General features: G+C 36.5%; 1 protein-coding gene and 1 long non-coding RNA gene across 5 annotated transcripts in view; one reads left to right on the top strand and one right to left on the bottom strand.

Moving 5' to 3' along the window:
• Positions 1-27,182, top strand: part of LOC109407961 (nuclear factor NF-kappa-B p110 subunit) — an 82,777-nt gene that overhangs the window by 37,875 nt on the left and 17,720 nt on the right. For 3 of the 4 annotated variants that reach the window (XM_062853311.1, XM_062853310.1, XM_019681166.3), the window contains 3 exons: positions 22,326-22,631; positions 22,705-23,301; positions 23,378-23,482. In XM_062853311.1, coding sequence (XP_062709295.1) covers positions 22,326-22,631; positions 22,705-23,301; positions 23,378-23,482 — 1,008 coding nt within the window. Of the gene's footprint in view, positions 1-9,682; positions 10,258-22,325; positions 22,632-22,704; positions 23,302-23,377; positions 23,483-27,182 lie in introns of those variants that run through there. The other variant, XM_029879233.2, reaches the window with a different exon arrangement.
• Positions 12,226-15,279, bottom strand: LOC134288436 (uncharacterized). The gene is made up of 2 exons (XR_009997957.1): positions 12,848-15,279; positions 12,226-12,309 (listed from the first exon to the last, which is right to left on the bottom strand). It is a non-coding gene; the product is annotated as an uncharacterized LOC134288436 (long non-coding RNA).

The raw sequence follows: 27,182 nt of genomic DNA, 5'->3' as shown, positions 1-27,182 counted from the left end.
AGAAAGGAGTAATCTGTCCATCCACAAGGAAGGCAACGATTCGGGATGTTAGAGTTTCCGCATAAAGTCAGTAGTAAAGCTGAATAGTTCGTGTCTTTGCTCTACAGTCATCGATCAGACAAATAATCGTTACTGATGAGGTCGACTGAATGGATAATCATAGTACATGATAGTAGTGGTACTAAAACTTCTTGTGGTGAATTAATGAAATAAAATAGGTTATACCACATAATGAATGATGTCAAAACGTCAATTGGAAGTTTACCATCTCTACTTGCAAGGATAAATATGAAAGCTATCGTTTAACACGATTACTGTTCCTATTATAGTGATACATTGATTCCTACCACATATTAAATTTCTATGGGATCAACCACTATGAAGAGAACAATTGAGAACATAATTGTTTTAAATACAATTTTAGACAAATCTAGAACACAAATGAGTTTATCTTCATTATCTTGTCTTTATTTTTGAGATTTTCAGCTCTAGGCTGGTTTAGATTATCTTCATAATATTTTCCCTATATACTAACTGCTTTATCGTTCTCAAGCTGTCGAATGGTATCTTTAGCATTCACTCAGCGACAAACATCGTGCTCATTTCTTCCACTTCTTGCATTCCCCGTGCACTTAGTAACATGACTCCTAGCGGTTAATATACGTCTAAATTCTGTTGCGAAATGTTATCACAAAAGCTTCGTTATATTTACACACTCAGGCCCGGATTAAGGATTGTGGGGGCCCGTTGGTGTGAAATAACCAAAAAAGGTCTTTGTGGGGGGCCCTAAAATGTGGGGGCCCGGCCCCCGGCCCCCCATACATTCATTCCTGTATATACCTTACAGAAGAAGCACGCCAAAGAAACAAACAATGAGTTTAACCACGAGTCAATTCATGCACGATTCACGCAGATACATGCCGCTTGTTTAAAACATTAAAACGCAATGTTGATTTTCAAACTAAGAATTTACTTATCCCAAAGTTATATTTCTTTGTTCTTACTTTAAGCTTATCGAAAAAAACAACCAGTTACCATCTTTCCATATAACGTTAGAAACTTAATTTGTTTGTACAAAATGAAACCACAAACATGGCCCGTAAGCACTCATACTTTCGTCTTTTTGTCTTTTTTTTATTCGTTCTCGCTTCCATCCGTTTGCCGAGTGTCTAAAAATAGATTTCCGAACTGCTGCAGGAGCTGCCGTCACCAACACAATCATAGCTCAGCCTTGTTAATGGCAAAAGTGCAGAGGCGTTTAAAACAATCAATTATTTTATGTTGAAACTACCAAATCTCTGTTCGTTTTAACAAACTTCCAAACATTTCGACAAATAAAAATACTTGTACATATTATTAAACGATGAAACAGTTCAGTTTAAACTAGAAAAAGGTTATCGCTATAATGAACTGAAAAATTAGTTGACTTGAACTAGAATCAATTTATTTCCCTTCGTGCGAGAGTTACTACTGGTATTGGCCACCTTTTAGAGAGATCGCTTTGGATCTTTGAAGATTATAGAATATCGTAAGAAAATAAGAAAGGATTTCTGAATTTCTTGCAAGAATTTTTCCAGGAGGTCCATCAGAACTCGAACTATTTGATGTTTTTTTTTTTTCAAAACAGCATCCATACAAAGTTGGTCTTTTTTGCCTTTTCGTATTTTTTATCTGTCTCCTTTTCATCCACTTGCCGAGCGACAACTGAGAAATTGATTATTAAGCATTGGATAGTTCAGTTTAAACTAGAAATCAGTTTGTCGATATGGTAAACTGAAAAATCAGTTAGTTCGAAGTACATTTTGATTGTGTTTACAATTTGTTTCTCTGCGTTTAAGTGGCGCACTTCAAAAATAACTTTCGACAATGTTATAATATCAGCATTACCGGAAAGCTATTATGAGCTCCTAATCGAATTTCTGGCTTCATTTTTTATAAAAAAAATCCTCTGAAATCTATGGTATTTTTTCTTGTGGAAATCCTGGAACAAATTTTACAAAAAAATGTTTGGAAAGCTTTTGAAAATCTGTAATAGTTTGTCAGGATTTCTCCACAAAGGAAACTATTGATTTTGTTAGGAGTTCATCATAAGTTACAACCTTAAGTCTACAGCATTTTCCTACACAAATGAATGAAGCACTCCAAAATAAACTATCTTAAATTCTTGCAAATGTTCCACTAAAAAAAGGTTCAATAGATTTGGGATTCGATTTAAATACGTAGGTCATATGTTTGTTATGTGAAATCAAACCCTATAATCATGATAAAAGTTCTTGCAATTCTTTCTACAAAAATAAATACAAATATTGTAACATTTAATATCTAACAAGAGGATAGTAACAAGAGGAAAATTATATAAGTAGCTGAACAGGTTTCTATTAGAGCCACATCATATAAAATACTACTTTCCAGTTTAAAATTCTTATGATAAAAATCAAATTAAGAGATGTTGTTGTACAATTTCTTATTTGTTGTTTAAAATTTTTCATTTATGGAATAAGATTTTCCTCTTAAATGTAAGGGCCCCACAAAATTTTACTTTAACCCTTATGTGCTCGACAGGGTACCCGAGTACCCAGCGCTCATTTAAAAAGTACGATGTAGAAAAAAGCAAGAAGTTTGTCGGACACAACGATTAAAAGAAATCTTACTGAAGGCTAATCTTTTAATAAATCTTAGAAGAAATGGCTGATGCAAATATTATTTTTCTTTTATGTCCGAGATCTCTCATCAATTACGAGGGGAAGGATCAAAATAAATAAGGATTAAAAAAATAAAAACGAAAAAACACCTATTGAAAAATGAAAAATTATACTCATCATTGTTAAATTTTGAAACGTGCCGTGCTGATTTTCCGCTGAGATTTCTTAATAATATTTTTCTCACAATTTGGGAACCGAGATTCGGCATTCTAAATCAAGGATTTTATACATTGTTTTTTTTTTAGCTTGAAGAAACTTTGCCGTGCTACGGCACTCGTCTCTATAGAGTCCAGTATGTTATTTCAATATAAATACAATATAATGAAATTAGTGGTCAGTGATCCGATGTTCGCCGCTTTTGCTTGGTGAGTATTAGCAGACCGTGAAATTGGTATAACAGATATGGTAACTTAGTGTCTTTGACGATTTAGTATAGGAAGGCAGCTGCAACTCATCAGCAGTGAACTGCTACATAGTTTTGTAATACTTTAAATAAAGAATGAATCGTTGTTAATTTTTCAATTTTAATGAGCACGTGGGTATGATACTATCACTAGTTTTCGAATAGGATGAATTTGGTATCATAGGATTACACAGCGTAACATTTTTCTGTCTCAAGAGCAAACTTATATGTCTCTGACAGATTTTGGGCCGCTGAACCTGATTCTGGGCTGCTCCAGCACGTCACAATTTTGAGCAATACCTCAATTTGTAGGGCAAAATATGCGATTTTGGGCTTTTTTTTGACTGCAAGCCATTAAGCATGGAAATATATTTTTTAAGCAATCAAAAGGTAAATTGGTTAATTAACATCTAAATTAAATAAATGAGCATTTTTTAAATAAGTGGCATATAAAGAGATTAAGAAATGTTGTCATTTGCCAATAGTTGAACACAGTTGTTATTTTCATTTGATTTTCTATGAAATTATGCACACAGTTTGAAAACACTTTGAACCTGTCATTTCGTATAGTTTCTATTGAACTTAAACTTTTCCAGAGCAAATAAAACATTTAAGCAGGTATTCTAGAACCCAACTGTTCAACGAATCCTGAGCTAGACTACCTACGGTAGTAAACATTTCCAATAATTTGTTGCACGTTTGTCTCGTGTGTTGATTAGATGAGTTTGGAGTGTCAATGAGTTCCAGCCAGAGGGCGTTCAGAGGGATTTCATGGGCGTTTCAGGCTCCAGGGAGATTTCAGAGGGTTGCACGAGATTTCAGAAATGCTTAAAGGATTCCAGAGGAGTTTTATGGGGATTCCAGATGGCTTTAAAAAGATTCCAGATGATTTTAAATGGTTGCAGGAGAATTCAAAAGACTTATGAGGGTTTTGGAGGGTTTCAGTTACGTTTCCAAGGGAATAAAGAGGCTTCAGAGGTGTTCCAGGAGCTTCAAAGGGGTTTAAGCATCTTCCAGTGAGCTCAGAGCGTTTTCAGGGTTTTCAGGGAGCTACAAAAGGAATCAAAAGGATTCAGGGGGTTTCAAAGCAGTTTTAGGGAGCTTCATGGGGGTTGTAATGCAGATGCAGTGTAATGCATCATCTGGGCTCTTGATACCCTCCTGAAACCCTTTTGAAACCATGGAAGTCTTCTTCTCAGTAACCCTTCGGAACCCTTCTAAAAGCTCTGCAAGCTCTGTAACCTCTTGAATCATTCATGAAATCCTATGAAAACCTTTGAAAATCCATGGAACCCCTCAAATACCTCCTGAATCGCAACTTTCATCTTAAAGTATGGGATCTATGAATGTTGTGACAACTTTTATATCCCTTTCGGGACGAACCAGCACAATCGTGCTGTTTTTCTACATTAGTTTTACATGTATTTTTCAACTGTTTTTTCCTCAAAATATGCCATGTAATAATTTTTTATGATCGAGTGATTACTTGTAATTGTATTTCTAAGCCTCAGCTTTGATTGGAATTGTTTATAAAAAATGCCACAATAAATTAAACAAAAAGTAAACAATCACCCTAGAAGTTGAAAAAGTTTTATCTGTCGTATTTAAATAAATATTAGTTAAATCCAGGTATGCAGAAATACGAATCGATAGAAAAAGAGTAGTTCTGAAAAACGGCGAAGAAAAAGTGGTACTTTGTTGAAAAGCACAAGATTCTGGGTGGTCAAAGTGGGACCAGCACAATTGTGCTGGTTCGTCCCCAAGGCGGTCGAAGTACCATTGGAAATTGCCTATTGTTAGGCGTTTTATAGTATAATATTGATTTTAATTATTAAATCACTACAAATTGTTAGTTTGTTAGTGCTTAGACGTATAATTTCAACTCAAGGAACACGATATTAATTTGTACGAGTATTTCAAAGAACTTTGAATACTTGGGTGATGAATATTACTCCATATTATCGAAATCATGAATTAGATTGGAACAGCGATTTGCTGTTCTTATTCACTTATTCTTATTCACCTCTATGATTTGAATACCCTGTCAAGCTGACGTCGTGTTTCTTGAGTTAAAATTATATGTACGTTCAAATTTGTACAAACTAACACTTTGTAGTGATTTAATAATAACAATCAATCTTCTATACCATGGTTTCCCAAACTGTGGGTCGCGACCCCCAGGGAGGTCGCCGGCCTTCATCCAGGGGGTCGCGAGGGTCAGTTGAATAATTTACTGTAACAGACAACAAATGAAGGAATTTCTATGGTGGGTCGCCGAAAGCAAGTCAACTGGCAAAAGGGGGTCGCGCACCTATAAAGTTTGGGAACCTATGTTATATACCATAAAACACCTAAAAGTAGGCAAATTTCAGCAATTTATTATGAATCATCTACCGCCTTGAGGACGGACCAGCACAATTGTGCTGGTCCTTATTTGACCCCAATAAGTGCATAGGTGGATGAAGTAGCCGAAGTAAAGAAAGTTTTATTCCAGAAGACGTTTAGTTTATAAGAGTAAAATTGAAATAATCAGTATTTTATGGGCCGTCCCGAAAGGGATATAGAATCCAAACATGAAAAGGTTTTCAACCGATTTCAACCAATTTTTTTTGAGTGTTCGTTATTCATATGTCGTGTCCTTGAATGTGATCATTTTTCGTACAAAATTTTTTTAAAATATGTCTACATACTTTTACAAAAATTCAAACTTTTCCTTACTTTTACGTATTTCAACATATATAATCCCTTACATGAATTATGGAAGCTACTTGTATGTACTTTTACCAAACGGAAGCAAACGAAATCAAGCGCAATTAAACATCAATTAGCTCTAAGGTAACATACACGTTTAAAAATACAGTCCTAAAGATGGGTGAAATCTACTTTCTTTTGATCATTCCTCCGTGTGAAAAAAACGCAATTTTGGTTTTTTTTTCTTGAGTTTTAAGCTAATGTCTCTTTGGAAAATAAATAAAAAATGAATCAATATAAATATGCAGAATAAAAAAAAAACAAAATCCCCTCATTAATTAATAGAAGAAAGCTTTAGGAAAATTTCATATGGAAGTTCAATTACATTTGAATACTTAATGAGCTAAAGCAAATAGAAGCTGGGGATTTTCAGTTTTCAAATGCATGAGTGTTTTCATACACTGAAAAAACGGCTAGCGGTAATGACCAGCAAAAAAATGTGTTCAAATTTACCGTAGCAAATCGTGATCATCGATCCACAAACGCTTCTTGTGTGCCTTTTGCAGAGTTTGGTATTCCATCGCGAGTTTCTGAGTGGCCTTTATTCAGCTTGTACTACACTCGACGAGTATAACACATCGTGAAGCAACGTGCTTGGAAACGTTTCCTGAAATGTGCTGTTAATTCTCTTGCCGGTTCAATACGAGAGCGCAATCAAGAAAGAAAAAGAACATGCTCGGCGACGCTAATAAAAGTGAGGCATTCGGCAATAATATGTTATTGTCATATCTCTTGATAATTATGGCAACACAACCTGCAACATCATGAATACAATTAAATTAAATAATATGTTACGTTTTAAAAGTGGAAATCGGTTAAATAATGATGGAAATAACGTATATTAACAGTTGTTTCAAGCCAACGAAGAGAGATCATCAGAAAGTGTTACACTTAGCGATGCCCGCTCATCACTGCAGTAGATCGGAGTATCTTCTTTGTATTCGTTCGTGAACCATGCGACTCGACGAGAGAACATAGACACGCTTGGTAATTGAAACAGAACCAACAAAAGGGGCGAAAAACTGCTGAGTGGTTCACTGATCGCTTCGGCTGCCAAACACTGGCCTTTTGTTTCCTCTCATATCAACTGGTATGATAGCCGAGTGGCAGCGTGCGAGCCTGATAATCGCAAGGTTTTTGGTTCGAATTCGGTTGCCAACAAAAAAAAGCCTTTTTTTATTTCTCAATCGGATTTGCGCAAATTTAGTGGCGTTGTGTATTTGAATTGACCCTGCCGAATAGTAATTTCAACTGGTCATTATTTTAAAAGATTTGATCAAAAATATTTTTTTTACATGTAGTAGGTTTAGATGATAATTCTTGATACTGTATAATCGCGTTAATTTGACCGATAGCTCATTCAAACCAATGGGTTCATTTGTAATTTGAGCTTTTTGAAACCCCGTCTATTTTAGACCAGAAAGTGTAATTTTTGGTAAACTTATTTGTGTTTTCGATTTGTTTCTAAAGCTTATAATTAAGCATACAATTTACAAACCAATGCTTTTTTGGACTGACCTAGGATTTTCTTGACAATTTCCATAAACATTTTCTGTAGGAGCAAACAATCGAAACCTGTTCGAACATTTTTTAAAACGTCTATATACAATGTCTTATTTAGTCGAATACGGACTCCCGGATAAACTGATTCGATTGACCAAGGCGACGATGGAACGAATGATGTGCGTAGTTCCAGTATCGGAGACTCTCTCGAGTTCCTTCGCATCTCGCAGAGGGTTACGGCAACGTGATGGTCTTTCGAGCTTGCTGGTTAACATTGTGGAATTAAGAGAGCGGGGTTAAACAAGAGTTCAACGATTTTCACGGAGTCCGTTCAGCTGCTTGGTTTCGCTGATGATATTGATTTTATAGCTCGCACTTTTAAGACGATGGCGAACACGTACATCCGACTAAAGAATGACGCTAGGCGAATCGGATTAGTCATCAATGTGTCGAAGACAAAGAACATGATGGCAAAGGGACCTAGGGAGGACCGCGTCCGTCACACCGAATTTCTATTGACGGTGATGCAATCGAGGCGGTTGAAGAAGGCCTGAGTGTCCTCTGCTGTACGTAGGAGTCCTCTCCATTCGACTAGGTTCATGGCTGTGCGTCTCCAGTTCCGCACTCTACGAAGGGTCCGCAAATCGTCCTCCACTTGATTGACCCATATAGCTCGCTGCGCACCACGTCTTCTTGTACCGATCGGATGACTCTCGTGAACCATTTCAATTGGGTTGCCAACCGACATCCTGATGACGTGACCCTCCCACCGTAGCCTCCCGATTTTCGGGGTGTGGACCATGGTTGGTTCTCTCAGTAGCTGATGTCTTCCATCTGCACTCCGCCGTAGATGATACACAACACCTTCCGTTCGAAAACACCAAGGGCGCGTTGGTCCTATGTACGTCCCAAATAACACACTTGTCACCGAAGAGTCACGGCGGCGCAGGTTTTTGTTGCGCAGAAGTTACTGTGACTTACTCCTAGCAAGTAAGTGTTTATTTGTTAGAAGTAGGTCACAGTGACTTATGCACAACAAAAACCTGCGCCGCCGTGACTCTTCGGTGACAAGTGTGTTACTTGGGGTAGAGTCCACGTTTTGTGCCCATAGGGGACTACCGGTCTAATAAGCGTTTTGTAGATAGTTAACTTCGTGTGACGGCGAACCTTGTTCGATCGTAGAGTTCTGCGGAGTCCAAAGTAAGCTCGATTGCCTGTCACAATGCGTCTCTGAATTTCTTTGCTGGTGTTGTTATCGACGGTCCCCAATGAGCCCAAGTACACGAATTCTTAAACCGCCTCGATTTTGCCACCGTCGATACCAATCATTCATGTTAGCTCATCTTTATATTTGTTTTAAGTATAATTGTAAAAAATCCAAATCAATTCGATTTGGTCTCAGTTTGACATTTATCTACATAATTAATGTAGCACTTCGTCAGATTTGCAGTATCCCTGAAGAGAATTTGTGCCGTAAAATCAAAGGATGTAACGTCTCCCACAGTTTGAACTAGACCAGAGTTCAACAAACCAATCATATTGACAGAATGGAAGCGTAATAAAGATGATGTTTTTCAGCACTAGTCACGTTTATCTTGCCGACTTGAAGATGGCACGTGACACTTAAGGACAAACGTCTTGAAATCCCGCTTCAACAGTGCATCAGAACTCCAAAAGCACAAATCTCAAGAAGCAAGCTTCACACAGCAGTGCATTTCATTATTCTGTTCTTGCTCACACGTAATAAGCTTAAAATAAGAAGATCAGGTACGTTGTTTTTGTTTACGAAGAGATTTGTGCCCTCGAAATCGTGAGTAGGTGCCAAAGTCGGCCATTGTGGCAGCCATTTTGGGATTCTACCAAGTCTGTCCTTAATAGATACAAAATTGTCCTAAAACCAGCGCCCAATTGCCCAGTGGGAAATCGTCAATTCCACGCTTTTCTTTCCACTGTACCAATCGTTCTCGGCCTTAACCTGCTCAATTTTAAATAATGGAGATAAGCGCACGGAATTTAAGCCATTGATTGCTGATTACAATGGCATCACCTACTAACTACCATGCACCTCCTTCTCCTTATGCATCGCTGCAGTGAAGAGTGAGATGGAGCCCCCTGGTGTTTCGTTACAAACCGATGCGGAAAATGCCATCTAGCATAAACACTCTCAGAAGAGTCTTTTTAAAGAGGTGAGCGTTTATCGCCTGAGCCATAAGGACCCCCGAATTGGGAATACTCCTTTGAAAAGGACGATGTAAAGCCCCCAAATGCCACTGTTAACCCAGGGGTTCAGAAATCGCATGCGAATTCCGATGATCCCTTTAGGGCATCGATGACGAATGATCGTTATCACACTCACCTAGCGGAAGTGGATAAACATCCGAATGCAGTGTGAGATAGAGGGAAGGTGAGTTTATGACTGTGATAACGCTCGGCATCGCCGTGTTTACTCACCTCCATTACCTACTACATAGGTAGGTAGGTACCTACTATCAATCAAGAGGGCCCCCTTAGTCGACGGCCAATCAGCGTTGGTTGGCAGTATCTCCTCGACACAATACGCTATCGATAACAGAGGCATAGAAATCGTAATCAATGAAAGGGTGGAACTCCTAAGCCTCCGTTTACAATCTGGGCGCGATTTGTATTTCATTCACAATTTGGCATAGTGCCGCGAAAGACGTAGGCTTGTGGTGTCTGTCGTTTCAGTAGTGATAGGCTTTTGGGTCCATTTTTTTTTCGCGAGTGTGACGTACCTACCGGAGGCCCCTAGCTGTCCCCGCTTCAACCACAGCTGAATGTCTTCGAACGGACCACCGAAAAGGAAACCCATCGCCGCCAGCAGGACCGGAATGTTTGCGTACGGTGTTCCCCTGGCGCATCTGTGCCGTCATCTTGTTGGTAAATAGAACGAGCTGTCTGTGACGTCCGTAGATGTTTAGGTGTGTAGTGAGTGCCAAAATGTGGACCGCCGATGACACAGGTTGATGGACAGCGGCGTGTGGATGACATGACTCATCGCATCAAAAATGTGCGATATTGATTCCGATGTTTGATAATAAGATTTATAAAGAGCATTTGGTGCTGATACGATGTGACATAAGAGTGAGGAGTGATTCATAGTGTTTTGGATGCGACATGTGTATGACAAATCGAAATGGGATCGCTAATTTAGGGGGTCTTTAGCGCCATGATGCATTGGAGAGAGTATTCTGTTTAAACCATTCTACAAAAAAACTTTCCCAGAAAATAAAATGCTATCGTGTTTATGCTCACATATATGCAACAAACTGCGAATGAACTACGTTGCAATGCTGACTTAGTTGGTTAAGACGAAATCAATTTCGCGGGATTCCTAGAGGAATAAATATAAGTGGGGCTGATCAAGGTGCTCATCTAAACTCATCCGAAGGGGATTTGAATTTGTGAAAATAAGCAAACTATGTGCGATAGTGAAATCAAATTCAGTTCTACGCCAAACTAATGCATTTTACATCTATTTTATGATTATTTGTTCCAAAACCTTACCCTTGGCATGACTGTGGATTTCAAAAAATCCCTCAAATTTTAGAATAAATTCCACTTGGACAAAAAGTATTGCTTTTTGTTTTTTCAAATATTTGATATTATTTAGCTTACTTTAGGTGAAATAAAATGAACATTTTTTTCAGAAATTCCTTTCCAAGAATTCTTGTGGCGGATTCCGATTTTCCTTTCAATTACATACTTAGACTGAAGCAATTCCAAGGTATTTCATTATTAATTTCAAATGCAATTGCAGCAAAGATAATCTATGTCATTCATTCACAAATAATTGAAATGATGAATCCGTTTGGTCTTTTTCCAATCAAATCACTGAGTGTTGGATATGTGTTAGCTCACTAAGATCGTTTTTGACCTGTTGTGGATGAAATACAAACATTTTACAACAAAGTCAGCAAAGTCATATTTTCTAACACATTATCAATTTACACGATGCGATGGGCCTGTCGTCACGATTCATTAAGATGGTTGACCTAGTGGTTGACAAACTCTGCAACGCACTCCATTGGGCCAGTTAACAGCATTTGATACATCCCAAGAATCATTTTAAGTTTTGTTCGATTCTACAAGAGATCTTCATGACCAATTTTATAGAACTTGCAATATAACTGATTTATACATCGTAACCTCTTGATAACCTCTTTAAGAGCATCTTCTGGCTAAGTACACCTTTCGGTGAGGTTTTGCAAGCCACATTAAGAGTAGCAATAAAACTGTTTTAAAACCCAGTTGAAAAAAATCCATTCTCTAAAAGAGGTTATGATGATTGATGTTGTTTTTTTTTCAACAAAAATTATGACAGCTCAAGATGCAGAGAAGCTTCTTCGATGGCACGTAAAGTTCAGGAAGATACATTATTCGTAAGGAAAAAGCGATCATTTAAAAATAATATTTTAGTAGTTATTGTGTTGGTAGGATTATGCGCAATCAATTTTACCGTGAATATTGGGATTGCAGAAACATAAATTAATGCGCTTCGTAAATAATGAATATTGTCATCTTGGAATGTAATTAATCAATTTGCTAATTTAGTAAAACTATCTCGAATCACAAGAAAATTCAGCTGAGAGAGTTTATTTATGTGGGCATGCTATGGAAATGGCGGCAAACTATCAATTCGCTACTTATTCAAGCAAAATTAACTATTTTCAATTCACATCAGCTTATTATTCATTATGGCGACGACCATATATTAGCGAAAATAAAACGAATGCAATTTTACTTTTATCATAACCACAATAAACCTAGCAATGTCGTAGTTTCTGCTTTTTTATCAAAAGATGTCGTTACTCATCGAACGGATCGCCATCTGTTGAGAGATTGAACAGTTTTATTGTGGTAATAATGAATGCCAGAAGGTTTACATATCGGAGAGTTTTGTTTACTCTTGAAATCTGGCTTTATGGATATCTTTTTTTTTTTTTTTTTTATTGAATTAAGTTCGTGTCATACAAAGCCTTAATCTAATGGTTTTAACATATGTTTAAGAAATTTCCGAAGTTCATTGCACACATTGTTCTATTCAACCATCTGAATTCTCTGATTGATTTCTTAAAGCAATATAAACTATTGTTTGCTTCTCCTGTTATGCACCATGCAATGCAGTGCATGGCTAACCACAGTGCTGCATTATGTTGTTTGTTTTTTACATTAATATTCCATTGCAAAATGCCTTCTATTTTTTCATATTGAACCATTATCCTTTCTTTTAAGATTTGTTTAGTCCATTGCCTCACTTCTTGACTGTTCCTACACTCCCTTATCCTATGCATATTATACCCAAGCAACACACATGTTATATAAAAGTTACGAAAGCGCAAGTTTTGGTTGTATAGAAGTTTATTTTACGTTATTTCAACACTATGTTAGAATTACGTAATATAAACTTCTATACAACCAAAACTTGCGCTGTCGTAACTCTATTATAACAAGTGTGTTGCTTGGGTACCTTCAAGTATACTATGAAACATTTCATCAATGGTTTTCATAAAAGTAGTCATAAAACTGTGAGTTTTGATTATTGCTGTAATAAAACCATAATAAAAATCAAACAAAACCAATCAGCAATGGAATTGTTACTTGGGATACCGTGTTTGACGTTGCCGACGATTTTGTACAGAAGATGTTGTAGTTCAAACCTGATGTTTCTTTCTACCCTGGTACCAAACATTTGAACGAAAATATTTTTGCGGGTCCGCCAGTTTCTTCAACCATTCACTTAAATTCTTCGTCGGTTACATAAGGAGCTTTATTGGAGTGTCCTTGATATTGGATGGCATGATCAAGTCTTGTAGATGTAAACAGTGAAGAGTTCAAACTGTCGAATTTATGACTAAGGGGCGATTTCTTCACCCTGGCTTAAACCAGCGTTAAGCGTTAAACCAGGTTTTACTGTATGGGTAAGCCCGCATGGAGGAAACGTGCCTCTAGAGCCGACCTACTGATGGGTAAGCATGACTTACCAGTTAAACCGAGGTGAAGAAATTGGCCCATCATCCAGCACTACTTTCATTCTTTCCATTTCCATTTTGAACACAGCGACGATGCTACTGGTGGTTGTACTATCAATGGTACTCGCCTTTTTAGAAGATCTGCGTTTCTCCTTGGCTCTGCGACATTTGTTGCATATCCTAAGAAAAGTTGGATTCATACATGCGATTCCTTTTGCTACTGACAATCCCACGCACATTGCATGATACAAGAGTGCAGTTTCACAATCGTTGAAGGTAACCAACGCATCTAAATATCAAGGTAAGATACTCCCACAAATATTTATGTATTAGTGAGACAAAGAAAAAAAGCAAAAAATAGTTATAAAGTTTGCGCTGATTTGTATGGACACATCACTTTTTTGCAAACTTTTTAGAGAAATTAAGCTGTCAAATGATAGAAGCAATTACATATTTAATTGCATCTCACTGGATTAAAAGTGACTTAAATGCAATAAAACAGGAAATATCAGTATATGAAAATCGGTAACAAACAAAATAATTGGTTCTTATCATAGTTTTACAGCATTTCGAAACATCCAAGCTAATAAAACTTCACAAATTTTGCAGAAATAATGACAATAATGACAACTTTTTATAACTAGCGCAGATTTGTTGGTGGGTCTCGTTATTGACATTTGCGGGAATTTCTTACCTTGATTTATTTAGATACGTTGGCAGGTAACTACAGTATCCTTGCAAGAGATTGTGTCTTTACACTGACTGATTGCAAATTGAGAGAACCATAATGTGGTTTCGTAATCCCTGTTCGTTTAAAACTCGGTTTCTTCTACTAAATCTGGGAAGCAGGAACAATGGCAATGTAGTCGGCGAGCTCAACTCAAATCACGGACTATGCCCACAGAACAGAGGAGCAGCATCTCCAGGGGATAGACAAAATTATCGGGACAGGCAAAATCTTCGCTTTTCAAAAAATGTTCAACTATCTGTAACTTTCCGAAAAGTGCATCAAATATTTATTGTAAGTTGATCAACTAATTGTGTTTTAGTGGTCCAAATTCGGAAAAGATCGACCCATTAAGCACAAACCTATTAAGATTCTAGAAAAAAGGTATAATTATTCGATTGCTAACTTTGAGCAGTTATATCTTCGGATTCAATGAACCAAATGCAATGAAATTTTGACAATTTATGACTTGTATAATGTGCAATGAAAAACTTTTCACTTGACTTAAAATTACTAGCAAGGAAGAAAATTATACCGATTAGATTATTTTTCTTAAATAACATCAAATTATCCAAAAGTTCAACATCGTTTCAAAACTCAATATGCTTATTATAGTTCATTTGAATTCCCTCTTATTGACTTGAATATATATTATATAAGTCAAAAACGCTTAAAATTTCATTGCATTCGGTTCATTGAATCCGGAGATATAACAGTTCAAAGTTGGCTATCGGATAATTATAACTTTTTCTAGAATCTTTCTAACGTCATGTAGAATCGCTCGATCTTTCCTTAATTTTGATCATTGATGCACAACTAGTTGATCAACTTCCAGTAAAAAAATAGATTTTTTGAAGCACTTTTCAAAAAAGTTACAGCTTTTTCACCATTCCTTAAAAGTGAAATTTTTACCTGTCCCGATCATTTTGTCTATCCCCTGTACAAATGTTTTGATGGAAAGGAACAACACACCCCTATCAAAAATAGACCAATTTACTAAAAATAATAAAATAAATGAAATCGCCATAACTTTTTCCGTTATTAGCAATTTCTAGTAAAGTCAAACGTTTTCCAAAGCTCATTATACATATAAGTCATAAATGGTAAAAATTTCATTCCATTCGGTTCATTGAATCCGGAGATATAACAGCTCAAACTTAGCTATCGAATAATTATACCTTGATCAACTTACAGTGAAAATTTGAGAATATTTGATGCATTTCTCGAAAAGTTACAGATAATTGTTTTTTTTAAGTGGAAATTTTGCCTGTCTCGATCATTTTGTCGCCTGTAGCTTAGCACGTAAACACACACATACACAATAAATTGAATAAAGTAATCAGCATTGAAGTTCCTAACATATACACAGTGTTCAATAAGTTCGGATACACAGTAAAATTGAATATATTTCCCATCTGTAATTCAGATTTGCAAAGTGAATGTAATTATTGAAAGCTCACATAATACTGATCAAATACAGTATATGTTTTGAAATAAACTGTCCTTTATCCTTTTGTAATAATTGCAAATGTGTCTCAAGTTCCTTTCGGCTGGCACGCACGTCTGTCATTGGTATTTCGTCTAGTTTTTAATGAGTAATAGTGTTAAGTTAAATCAAATTAGGTTGTTGTCCTCAACATTAGTAGTAGCAACTATGGCCATACGAAATAATCTATAAGATTCAGATTGGATGAAGTACGGACTCATTTTATTTTGATCTTTAAACCTGCCAAAATTGCCGCTGAACCTGTTTTAATGATTTTTGTTTTGTCAAAAAGCAAGGCTGCGTTATATCTTAGTTTAATCCATAATTATCTTTTCCAAAACTTAATTATATCCCTATTGTGGCAAATTTTAACCAAAATTGGCTTTATATAATGTATTGATGCCTTTTTCTTAGATTTAAGCACATTTTGACTAAACTTGCAAATTTATCACCATATCATCACTGAAATATCAGTGTAAAGCTTTTGTCTATTAATTCAGTTATTTTAATTTAGTATAGTGAGATGTAAACTCAAAAGTCAACGTTTTAGACTTCTGTAGCTTGAGCAACTTATCGAAAATTAGTCCAGCGTGCCGGAGCTAACAAACTTTAGAAACATCTAAGGCTTATAAAAAAAAAAGTAGAAAAAACTTTATTCAAAACCATATGCTATATTTGATCAGTGTTATATGACCTTTCAATAAATACATTTACTTTGAAAATCTGAATTACAGATGTGAAATTATTTCAAGTTATATGGTGTATCCGAACTTATTGAACACCGTGTATATACTGCTTTCAATAGTTGGTTTTGCGCGTCGAAATTGAACTTCTGCCCCACCATGAGCTATCCGCTTTATTTGCTTATTTCGGTGTATGAAAATCGTCAACAATCTCTAATCTTCTTCTCCTCCTTCTTCTTCTTTTTCTTCTGTATGGCTCTACGTTCCCACTGGAACTTGGCCTGTCTCTCTCTGACTTAGTGTTCTCTGAGCACTTCCACAGTTTTTAATTGGAGGGCTTTCTTTGCTAGCCATTGCATGACAATGATACACTATGCCCAGGGAGTCGGGAAAATTTTCCTGATCAGAACGGAAATTGACCCGCCGTCTCCGAAATGGCGATCCATAGCCTTAACCACTAGGCTAACTGGAGACCCCATCTCTATTCAATGTGTATTTATATTTATGGCTTTGGAGATGTGAAGTGAACAACTAAGCAAATCGAAATAGCGGACCAAAATACGTCCATTGGATTCGTCTCATTTGTTAGATATCAACTTCATCGCTTTCGGTGTGCAAATTTGAAGATCATGTTTATCTACCAAAACTGTACCATTTTTCAATATTTCTGTTGAAGTTCGTTAAAATCTGTTTTGGCCCTAGGCTGGTTATTCTCGTAGCTGATTTTTTTTATTTGATTTCATCAAGAGTTTTTCAGGGTTATTTTAAATATTTTTTGTAGTAGTTTCTACATTAGAAATTTTTCAAACATTTCAACCAGTAGTGGTACGTCCAAGTTCAACGATGTGCGTAGGACAACTGGTTGTTTTTTTGCTATTACGCAAACAATTTTGAACCAATTGTCATAATCATTTTTATACAGTACTATCAAAACTGGAGATTACAGACAAGGAATGTTGAAAATCTCATGTAAAATAGGTGCAAAATTAAAATAAATATGAGTGAATTCATAGATCAATTTAAGGTAAAATCCTTGGTAAAATCTTTGAAAAGAAATGTTTGCTTGTTGAAATGTCAGAGGATTCTCAGGAGGGATCTATGCAGATATCTCTGAAGAAATTTCTAAAGATAATCTGAGAAGAATACCTGAAAAATGATATTTTTTCATAATTTCCCTAAGTTTTGAAAAAAAAACATTCTAATCGAAATTTTTAAAACTACATATGAATGAAATTTGGGTATCTCTTTTTAACCCTCGAGCAATCGCGCTGTTGTATTTTGTACAACACGTTGAAAAAATCTCGTTTTTTGTACTCAGCATTAGCGTGGTGCTGACGCAGATAGTCAACCGCGCGAGTTACGGAAGGTTAAATAAATGATTCTAAAATTTCCTAAAAATCCTTAAGGAGGAACATCAACACATTTACAAAGCTGAATATTAGTCTCACGCCCTGACTCTGAAATCACTCCCACTGTTTGATCAAGTACCCTACACAAACAGTCAAGAGTTCTAGAGCATGGAACCTCTTGTGTTTTGGCTGGATTCGATTGGCATTCAAATAGTAGCCTCCGAGTTTGAATCGAAGATAGTGAGATTAAGAGGTGACATGAAAGCCTTGTAATTGGAAGTTTGAGTTATGAAATGAAATTATCCCTTAAACAACGTTAAGTTGTAGGTTAGAATATATTTTTTTTTATCTGGAAGAGGTTTACGAATGGGAGGAAATGTTGAACTGTTGAGACTTACTCAGTCTAACAGAATTGAAACGGCTGGTTTGGTTGATTGATTGATTTGTCTTTATTTAAGAGACTTTCAGCCCTTGGCTGGTTCGTCTGTTTCGGCTAGTTTGACATAGACCGACGTTTCGGTCCCGTGTATTGCTTATCCCTTGAAGAAGGTCCAATACACGGGACCGAAACGTCGGGCTATGCCAAACTAGTCGTTTTTTTAATCACTATTCTCTTGCATATTGAAAATCTGACTAGGTTATGGTACATCGAGAATTATAATGGTTATCAGTTTTCAATATTTTTATACTCTACAAAAAATGTGCCTTGAGTAAAAATTTCTAAATAGTTATTTATGCAACAAGTTGCAAAATGATGATTTTTTCAGCACGAGTCGTACATTTATCCAACGAGGCTTGCCGAGTTGGATAAATACGACGAGTGCTGAAAAAATCGAGTTTTGCAACGAGTTGCATACAAAGTTTTTTGCAATTGCGAAAAATACACATTCAGGATCTTCCTAGTTTCACAAACATGGAATCAGATAGAACCACGTGGAAACTCTCATGCACGACAGCGCGGCTGTTATGTTTGATCAGGTAGGCTATGGTGTAGTAGGTGTCACAGATTTTCATTCTTCCGTCGTCATCAAACAGCAGTATGGACAAGAGAAGGGAGTTTCAGCTAGTGTTTTCTATGCCAGATCTGCACTTAACTAAATCTTCCTGATTCGGACGAGTGCTCAGTGGATATAGACGCAACAGTTGTACCAACGGAAAATGTGCCAGTTAGTAAACAGTGTGCGTAATCAAAAGTGCCGAAAAGTGCTACTTTTCAGTTCTCAAAAGAGTGCCGAAAAGTAGCACTTTTCGGCACTTTTGCTCTAGTGAAGAAAAGTAGGCCGTTATATGATTGCTACCGCGAGTGAAAAGTAGGTAAATAAGCAACGCAATTGCAAAAAAACATTTTTTTTGCTAAATTTTCAACTTTTATTATGTAATCAAAAAAAAAAAAATAACAAATTTAAAACTACCGGAAAAACTACAATAAACTCAAAGCGATAGTATTCACATTATGCATGTGAATTAGGCTGCGGCCTATTTTTAAAAAGTTGTCGAAACCTGAAATTCGTATTGGATTCAAATGACGTAGAGATTTCTACCTCTGAGTTTGAGCCAAAAATATTTAGATTTAGAAGTGGCACAGTCGCCTCAAAGTGGAAAAGGTTTTTCCACTGCAAGTGTCATAACTTTTTCAATTTTCAACTGATTTTCAGTCTTCCTTTATGAATCTATCACTAATTAAATTTCGAATAAACTTGTAGAACATTATTTTTTTTCCAAAGTCACGCAAAATATGAGTTTTTAAAGATTTAATTTATTTTTTTCTTCTTTTTTTACAAAAAAAAAAATAACTTTGGGACCTGATAACTTTTTAACCGCTTGACCGTTTTCAAATCTTTTGGCTTGCTTTTGTAGTTATTTTTATTGCCTAAGAATGCTGTGAATATACTGTACCTATAAAAATTGGTTTCAACATGGATAAATATCGAAAACCGTTCAAAAACACGTGTTTTGCAAGAAAAATTAGAATTTTGGCAAAATTTTGACAGTTTTCATGTTTAATTTCGGGCTTAAAGTGAAAAATTTGTTCTAATTAATCATGTTGAAGCCCTAAACTTTAATTTTCAGAGTGTTCTGAATTGAAAAATATTTTCATGTTCAAAATGCGAGGAATTGTTTTCTTTTGAAAAAAGTTCTCTACTGTGTTCCATATCCCTAAATACAGGGGATGGCCAGAATGTTTGGGATAGGCAACTTTTTTTCTCCCACAATAAAATTCAACATGCTATAACTTTTCATAGAGTGCATAAAAAAATCTCAAATTTTGACTGTTTGTCAACATATTATATGTGCATCATTGGTACAAATTTGGGCTCGATTGATTAATTTTTCGCGAAGTTGGAACCGTTTGGGTAAAACACTATTATTTAGGCAACTAATTTTTGAACTGTCATATTGCGGAGATTCCACCTGTTTAGACTCCTGCGCGAAAATTAGTTGCGTGGATTTTTCTTGCGTGGGTTCACAGATATAAAACCAGACCACGTCCTGGCGAATATTTTACGCTGTGTTTTTAGGTACACATTTGGTAATAGTTTTGCATTGTAAACAAACATTTATAACGCACCTACGCTGAATATGAGCCTAATCATTTATTTGCGTCGGAATCTATAAATCTTCACAACGGGCAATATCTTGGAAACCAGTGAACCGAATTGAATGAATTCGGGAAGCAATCAGTGAAGTACTAGATTGAAAGTAGTGAGCTGGATTTTTGTATGGTGAGATGATCAATTCTCCGTTTCTACAAAGAAATGCTGCAAACAGCGTGGGTTATATGATTTCTTGTCTAATTTGCACAGATAAAAATAATGAGATTTACATGTCATGTAAACTTCATTTTAGTCATGTAAACTTACTGTTATGATGGTTTACATGATATATCATGTAAATTTGTGTTATATGTCATGTAAACACTCAGTCATGCTGAATTACATGACATATAATGGAAGTTTACATGATATTTTATGACTTTTACATGATATGTCATGTAAACTTCTGTGATATGCCACGCTCCAATTATGTGCATCATATGTCACAGAATTTTACACTCTTTTTTTGATCTGTGTGATGCTGTTTGAGCAAAACTTTGGGTAACTGTGTTGTTGTATTATTTATTTCTTGCAACTTCAACAACACAGTTACCCAAAGTTTTGCTCAAACAGCATCAAATTAGGCAAGAAATCATATAACCCACGCTGTTTGCAGCATTTCTTTGCAAAACGGAGAATTGATCATCTCACCATACAAAAATCCAGCTCACTACTTTCAATCTAGTACTTCACTGATTGCTTCCTATTCGTGATTCCGTTTTGAAATGTGATGTTATTCTATAGAAAACTCGATTTTTTAGAGGTTAGGTCCTTTAAAAGGGCGTAACTCAAAAATCGCCCAACGATAATTTTAAAAATTTGTCCAGAGTTGTAGAATGGATAAATAAAGAGAATGGCGTTTCAGGTTTTAATGGCATATTTAATTTTATAATAACGGTAAATGGAGCACCGTGATTTGCTTGAAATTTTACATTTTTTTAATTTTAAACTTTTTTCTTTCATATTTTTGGCGTTTCTATGAAAAAGCATGTTTTACAGTTCAGATGTCCTTAGATTACTTTTACCGTATCCACTCTGGCTCGGGATTTTATTTTTGAAGAAAACACCGTTATAAAGATTCTTTTATTAAGTTTTTGTTCGTTTTACAAAAAAAAAAAAAAAATAAAATAAAACCAAAGAGTTTCGAAATAATCCCCACCTGAACTGGTTGAACAGAATCGTATGGGTCATAATATTTTAAATTCTGAACAGATTGTTTTTTACACATAAATTTGTAATGCTCAAATAATAGATTGCCGAGAACAAAACAGTCGAAAGGTCAGCCATGTTTAGTACCACAGCTTGGTGAAATTTTAATCTAGATGACCTTGAAACTTTGCCGAGATCTCAGCATACCAACTTTTGTTACCGATATTTCTGCAATGTTTACCGGAATCCGGCAGTTAACTAAAGTTTCTCAGCTTTTTTCGCGACTGAGTGAGTATTTGACTGAAATATCAGTTGCTGTCAATTTACCTTAGTGTACCTAGACTAGATTTCCGATAGATTTAAATATATTGGTTCATCATTTTCTTGAAAATCAATGCATATGCCAAGCTGTAATTCGTCGTAATACCGGATTCAATATTGTGAGACTACTTAATTCTAGGAGTTGGTTTACTGTGAAACTAGGGGATGAATAGTTAAATTACCTGGAAAAGAAGTATGACTGTGATTGAAAAAGAAGCTGTGTTGATTATTTGAAATAATAGCATTGCTTGATCAAGCATACAACTATATCTATGACTACACCAAATGGAAAATTTCCACTTTTGGATAAGTTGTTCTACTCACAATAAGAAATCTGGAGAACCCTGTTACCTGTCTTATTTCAGCTACGACACTTTTAATCGTTCCATCCAAACCTACACAAACCGTAAAAGATGGTAAAATGCTCGGACGCGGCATTTTCGTCCGTCTTGGGAAACCCACCCCTTTGCGAATGGTGTCGCGCGTTATGATTCCTGCATGGTACGACTCATGACTCACACCCCCTCTAACCAGTTCGTTTTCACTTCCCACCACCGCACTGAATCACAGGCTTCTTCAGATAAAATTGCACTGCACACTTATTACAGCGATGAGTTCTAACGTGGTCTGTGGTTAATCGGGTCGTTCTGTTTTATGTCAATTCCAGAGCAACATCAGCATCACCAGCTCCAGCAGCTTTCGTCATCGCCGACGTACTCGGTGCTCTCGATGGAATCTGCGTCGCCCGCGTCGTCATCGTCGGCAAGCCCCGCCGCCGATACTAGCAAGTACTACGCTAGCAACTCGCCGTCCAGTGTCAGTAATATGTCCCCCAAATCAACAGCTAGCGATACGAGCTCCTTCAACATGCAGAACTTGAACATTTCCACCAGCTACCAGCAGTACTACGCCGAAGGTCATCCCCAAACGATGACCGGCGAGGAGGGTCAACTGCAAACCTTCACCTACAACGGTAGGACCCTCCCTTGTACAGTGTGACCGTTATCTAGATTATTAATTTTTGTTCTTGTTTTTGGTTTTTCCAGATCCAACTCACCCTCACGTGGAGCTCTCGGTGCCACATCTGGTGATCATAGAGCAACCGGTGGACAAATTCCGCTTTCGATACCAATCGGAGATGCACGGGACCCATGGGTCACTGATGGGTGTCCATACGGAGAAAAGCAAGAAGACCTTCCCGGCCGTGCAGCTGCGCGGCTTCCAGGGCGAGGCCAAGATTCGGTGTTCGCTGTTCCAGGTCGATCCAAACCGGAGGGCCGCCCATTCGCACAACCTGGTGATCAAGAGCGGGGAGATCGATCTGAACGATCCGCATGACATTGACGTGAACGCAGAATGCAAATACGTGGCCATGTTCCAAGGAATGGGGATCATACACACGGCCAAGAAGAACATCGCCGAAGAGCTGAGCAAGAAGATGAAGAAACAACGGGCGGTCGAGATGAATCGGGAGTTGTCCCTCAGGGAGGAGTACCAGCTGCAGAAGGAGGCGGCCGAAATGGCCAAGACGATGAATCTGAATCAGGTGTGCCTGTGCTTCCAGGCGTTCCAGGTGGACGCGGCGACCGGTCGGTGGACTCAGCTGTGCGAACCGGTTTATTCCAATCCGATCAATAATATGAGTGAGCTTGTTGGGGCGGGGGATGGTGTGATTTGGATTTTAATTGATAATGATTGTGATTGTGATTTGCTTCGCAGAGAGTGCCCTCACTGGGGAATTGAAGATCTGCCGGCTCAGTGCAACCGTGGGAAACGTGGAAGGCGGTGAGGAAGTCTTCATGTTCGTGGAAAAAGTTTGCAAAAGTGAGTAGAATTTTGAGCTACTGTTTTGGTCACAGGGAAGTGGATCCATCTCGACAGGGGTCCTATTTTGGGCACTTTTCTGCTATAACTCAGCCAAATCTGAACCAATTGACACAATTTTTGGAACGCGATGAGATACGTATAGTAACTAGCCGTGTACAAAATGTCAAGTCAATTGGTTTGGAATTGACTGAATTATAGCGAAGAGTGCCCAAAATACCGGCCGCTGCCCAAGTGGTTCGCTACCCTATCTAGAGTGTTCATCAAAGTGTACGTGACAGACAGATTGATTACTAATAACGAACAAAACTCTCTGATAAATATAAAATCATTGTTTCATGTTGCTCTTTGCATAGCATGAATGCAATCATTTTCAGGTTTACATACCTTGCGAGGATTAAACAATCGATTTTTTTTATTGCATAATCTGAACTTTAATAGGACATCAGAAAAATATGGGAAAAATGATTTTCAAGTTTTTTTTCGGATTGTAATTTATTCTTTGTACATAATGTTTGAAGTATGATTTATACTTTTATGGAAAATTTCATTCTTCAACCCATATTTAGAGGAAAACGAAGAAAAGAAATATTTCTTGAACATTACTTGAACATTTCAACAGATATTTTCGCCGAGGACCTGGGGTCGAATCCCACTCCCGACAAACTCGCAAAATGTGTCCCGAGATGAACTAGCCTAGGGATAAAATACTCGTAAAACAGATAAGAAAAACAGGTATTTTAATAATTCGAAGTAGATTTGAAAACTTATGTAAAATTTCGAGAAATTCACTCCAACCTTTCTGAAAACTCAGATAACAACTTGAACACTATAGTGGTCTACGCTTAATTTCAAAACTTCAAAAACCTCCTTGATAAAGAATACATACTAGGCATTCCGAAATTTAAACATTTTTTCAAGAAATTTAGATGTTGAAAACTTAAAATTTAGTTTAAATGCCATGTTTTTTCCTTGAAGCAGCCGATTCAAACTAAAAACAATTGTCATACCACAGACAAACAGACGTAACACTTCGAACATTTTTCGATTCAAATCATAGTCACGGAAACATATTCGCCCAATGCTAAAAGGACTAAGTTTGGCCGACCAATAACTAGGTGGCGGTAGTGAGCAAACGTCAAACTCGAACAAAAACTATGCGAGCGCCATGGTTGGGCAGTTGGCCAACTATCAAATTTTGAAAAAGACCGTTAAATCGGTGTACGATGAGAATTATCAGAGTGTTACGTCTGTTTGTCTGTGGTCATACTATTAACATCTAGAGAATTCTTATGAAGAAGTATCACAACTACAAGAGAGGGAACGTCCATAAATTACGTCACGCTTTTAGGGTGGAGTTGGGGTTCAGTAAAGTGTGACAACCCATACAAAAATTTCAGAGCTCTCATACAAAAAGTGTGACATAGTGTGGAGGGGGGGTTGAAAATGGGCAATTTTTGGCACGACCTAATTTATGGACGTTTCCAGATAGGCAAAATGATCGGGACAGGCAACATTTTCCCTTCTCAAAAAATGTTCAAGTAGCCGTAACTTTGCATATAGTGCATAATATATACTCAAATTTTCACTTTGGGTTGATCAACTAGTTGTGTATCTGTGGTCCAAATTTGGAAAACATTGGGCTATTCTACACGAAGTTAGAAAAATTCTAAAAAAGGGTATAAATATCCATCTTTGAGCTGTTATATCTCCGGGTTCAATGAACCGAATGATTTAAATTTTGACCAATATAATGAGTTTTGAAAATCGTTTGACTGAACTTGAAATTATGAATAAGAAAAAAGTTATTATAAATATTAATAAAGTTAAAGTCAATTGGTTTATTTTTAATATTTCTTTTTTTAATTTATTGCCGGCTATTTTGTTACTTTCCGTCAAACATATTTATATTCAAGTCAATTAGAGGGAATTTAAATTAATAATTCATCCATTCCATAGAAAAACGATATAATGCAACTCCGATTGTCGTGAAACTTGATGGGTTTGTAGTTCATCGAAAATAATTAGACCCGTATTTTTTTATTTCGTCAATAGGGTGACCAACTTTCAGATAGGGTGGTTCTAAAAAACGAGGTTTTAAAAACAATTTTTTTAAAGAAATCATAACTTTCGAACTAATTGACCGATTTTAAGTTTCTTTTTTTTTTGGTTTGAAAGCTATTGGAGTTTCAAGCAAAAATACGTTGAAGGGGCTAAATTGTGTTTAGGGGTAAAAAATATGCATTAATTCCAGTTTTTTCACGTTTTCACAAATGAAATGTTCATATTTACCCTTCATAGAAATGTAAAGCTTTGTACATGTTACAACATGAATTTTCGAGATTTCACGCGATAAATTAGGTGAAATTTGATGAAAAATCTTCAATTTTATCACATTGTCAGCCCCTTGAAAAGCTAGGAGTTTATCAATTTAACCCAACCAAAGTGTTTTTCATTCTTTTTTTTCATTTTCTAGCAAATAAGCCAGAAAACATAAAATCTCAGACTTTATGTAAATGGCGGCATAGTTTCAACGAGAATTACCCAATACAATTTTAACCAGTCGGGCTTATACATCTCTGCAGAACCTCACTGATTCATGGAATTGTTTTTTTTACTTATTCGATTATTTGGAAGGCTCGGGCGCCAGAGTTCAAGGAATTCTATCGCACATTTTTGAAATAAAGAAAACATAGAGTTTATACAGGCTTTGCAATTTTGCATACATAGTGGCATTTTTAAGCTTCTGCAGAACTTGCAAATTTACCTTCAAATACAAGGAAATCAAGTCATGCAATGCAATTTTATATTCACGAAAAGTGGATAAACATCGAGAACATTTATTGCATTGTAGTATTGCTGGATGGCTTCTTGAAATTTTTAATAGCATCCTTCGTGCTCATTTTTTATTGTAATCAATTATTTCACTGTTCTGATTTTTGTAAAAGCTATGCCAGAATTCGATATAAATAAACAGATAAATCAGTGAAGATTATCAAATTTTTGGTGAGTGCTTACCGATATTTTTATGCTGATTTTGGGTACTCCAATGTTTTTCTGAAGTTCTAACTTCCGACATTAGATATTAGAGTTAAGAAATAAATACTTCTAGAAAAAACTTGGCCGATTTCTTAAGAGTGTATAGTCTATTTACGACAACAGTGTTGATATTGATATTAACACTCACGGGCTACGACTCACAGTAGTCCAGATTTGAAAATACCTGGCAATAATTGCCAAATCATTGTAACCTTCTAGTTTTAGCCTAAATGAATGTATTGGAAAATGATATAGCGCTTAATTTCATGTTAATGGCATTTTCATTTTTCGGCTTTCAGTCAGAGAAAAGCATTGATTATTTTAGATCATTGCCAACGTTTCGATCCTGTGGTTGGGATCTTCAAAAGGGATCGATTGAATCAACTTGTTTTAGATTCGTGTTGATCACACGGCGGAATGTCGTTATCTGTTCTGCTCCGCACTTGTTTTATTGGACCCTAGCATCTCCATTGGAATGGTGGGTGGGTACACAGTTCGCAATTTCTTTGAAAATATGGACCACCCTAATTTGCTTGTACGTTGGAACTACTGTTAGGAACTGCTTTGTAGAATGTGCATATTTACTCGTAAATGTGGTTCGTGGAGCACTGTCATTTTTTGAAAAGTGAAAAAATGCTTGTCCCGATTATTTTGTCTATTC

The sequence above is a fragment of the Aedes albopictus genome, chromosome 2 (assembly GCF_035046485.1).
Source record: "Aedes albopictus strain Foshan chromosome 2, AalbF5, whole genome shotgun sequence".
NCBI lineage: Eukaryota > Metazoa > Arthropoda > Insecta > Diptera > Culicidae > Aedes > Aedes albopictus.
The sequence above is the reverse complement of the archived record's forward strand: the minus strand, read 5'-3'. Positions and strand labels throughout refer to the sequence as shown.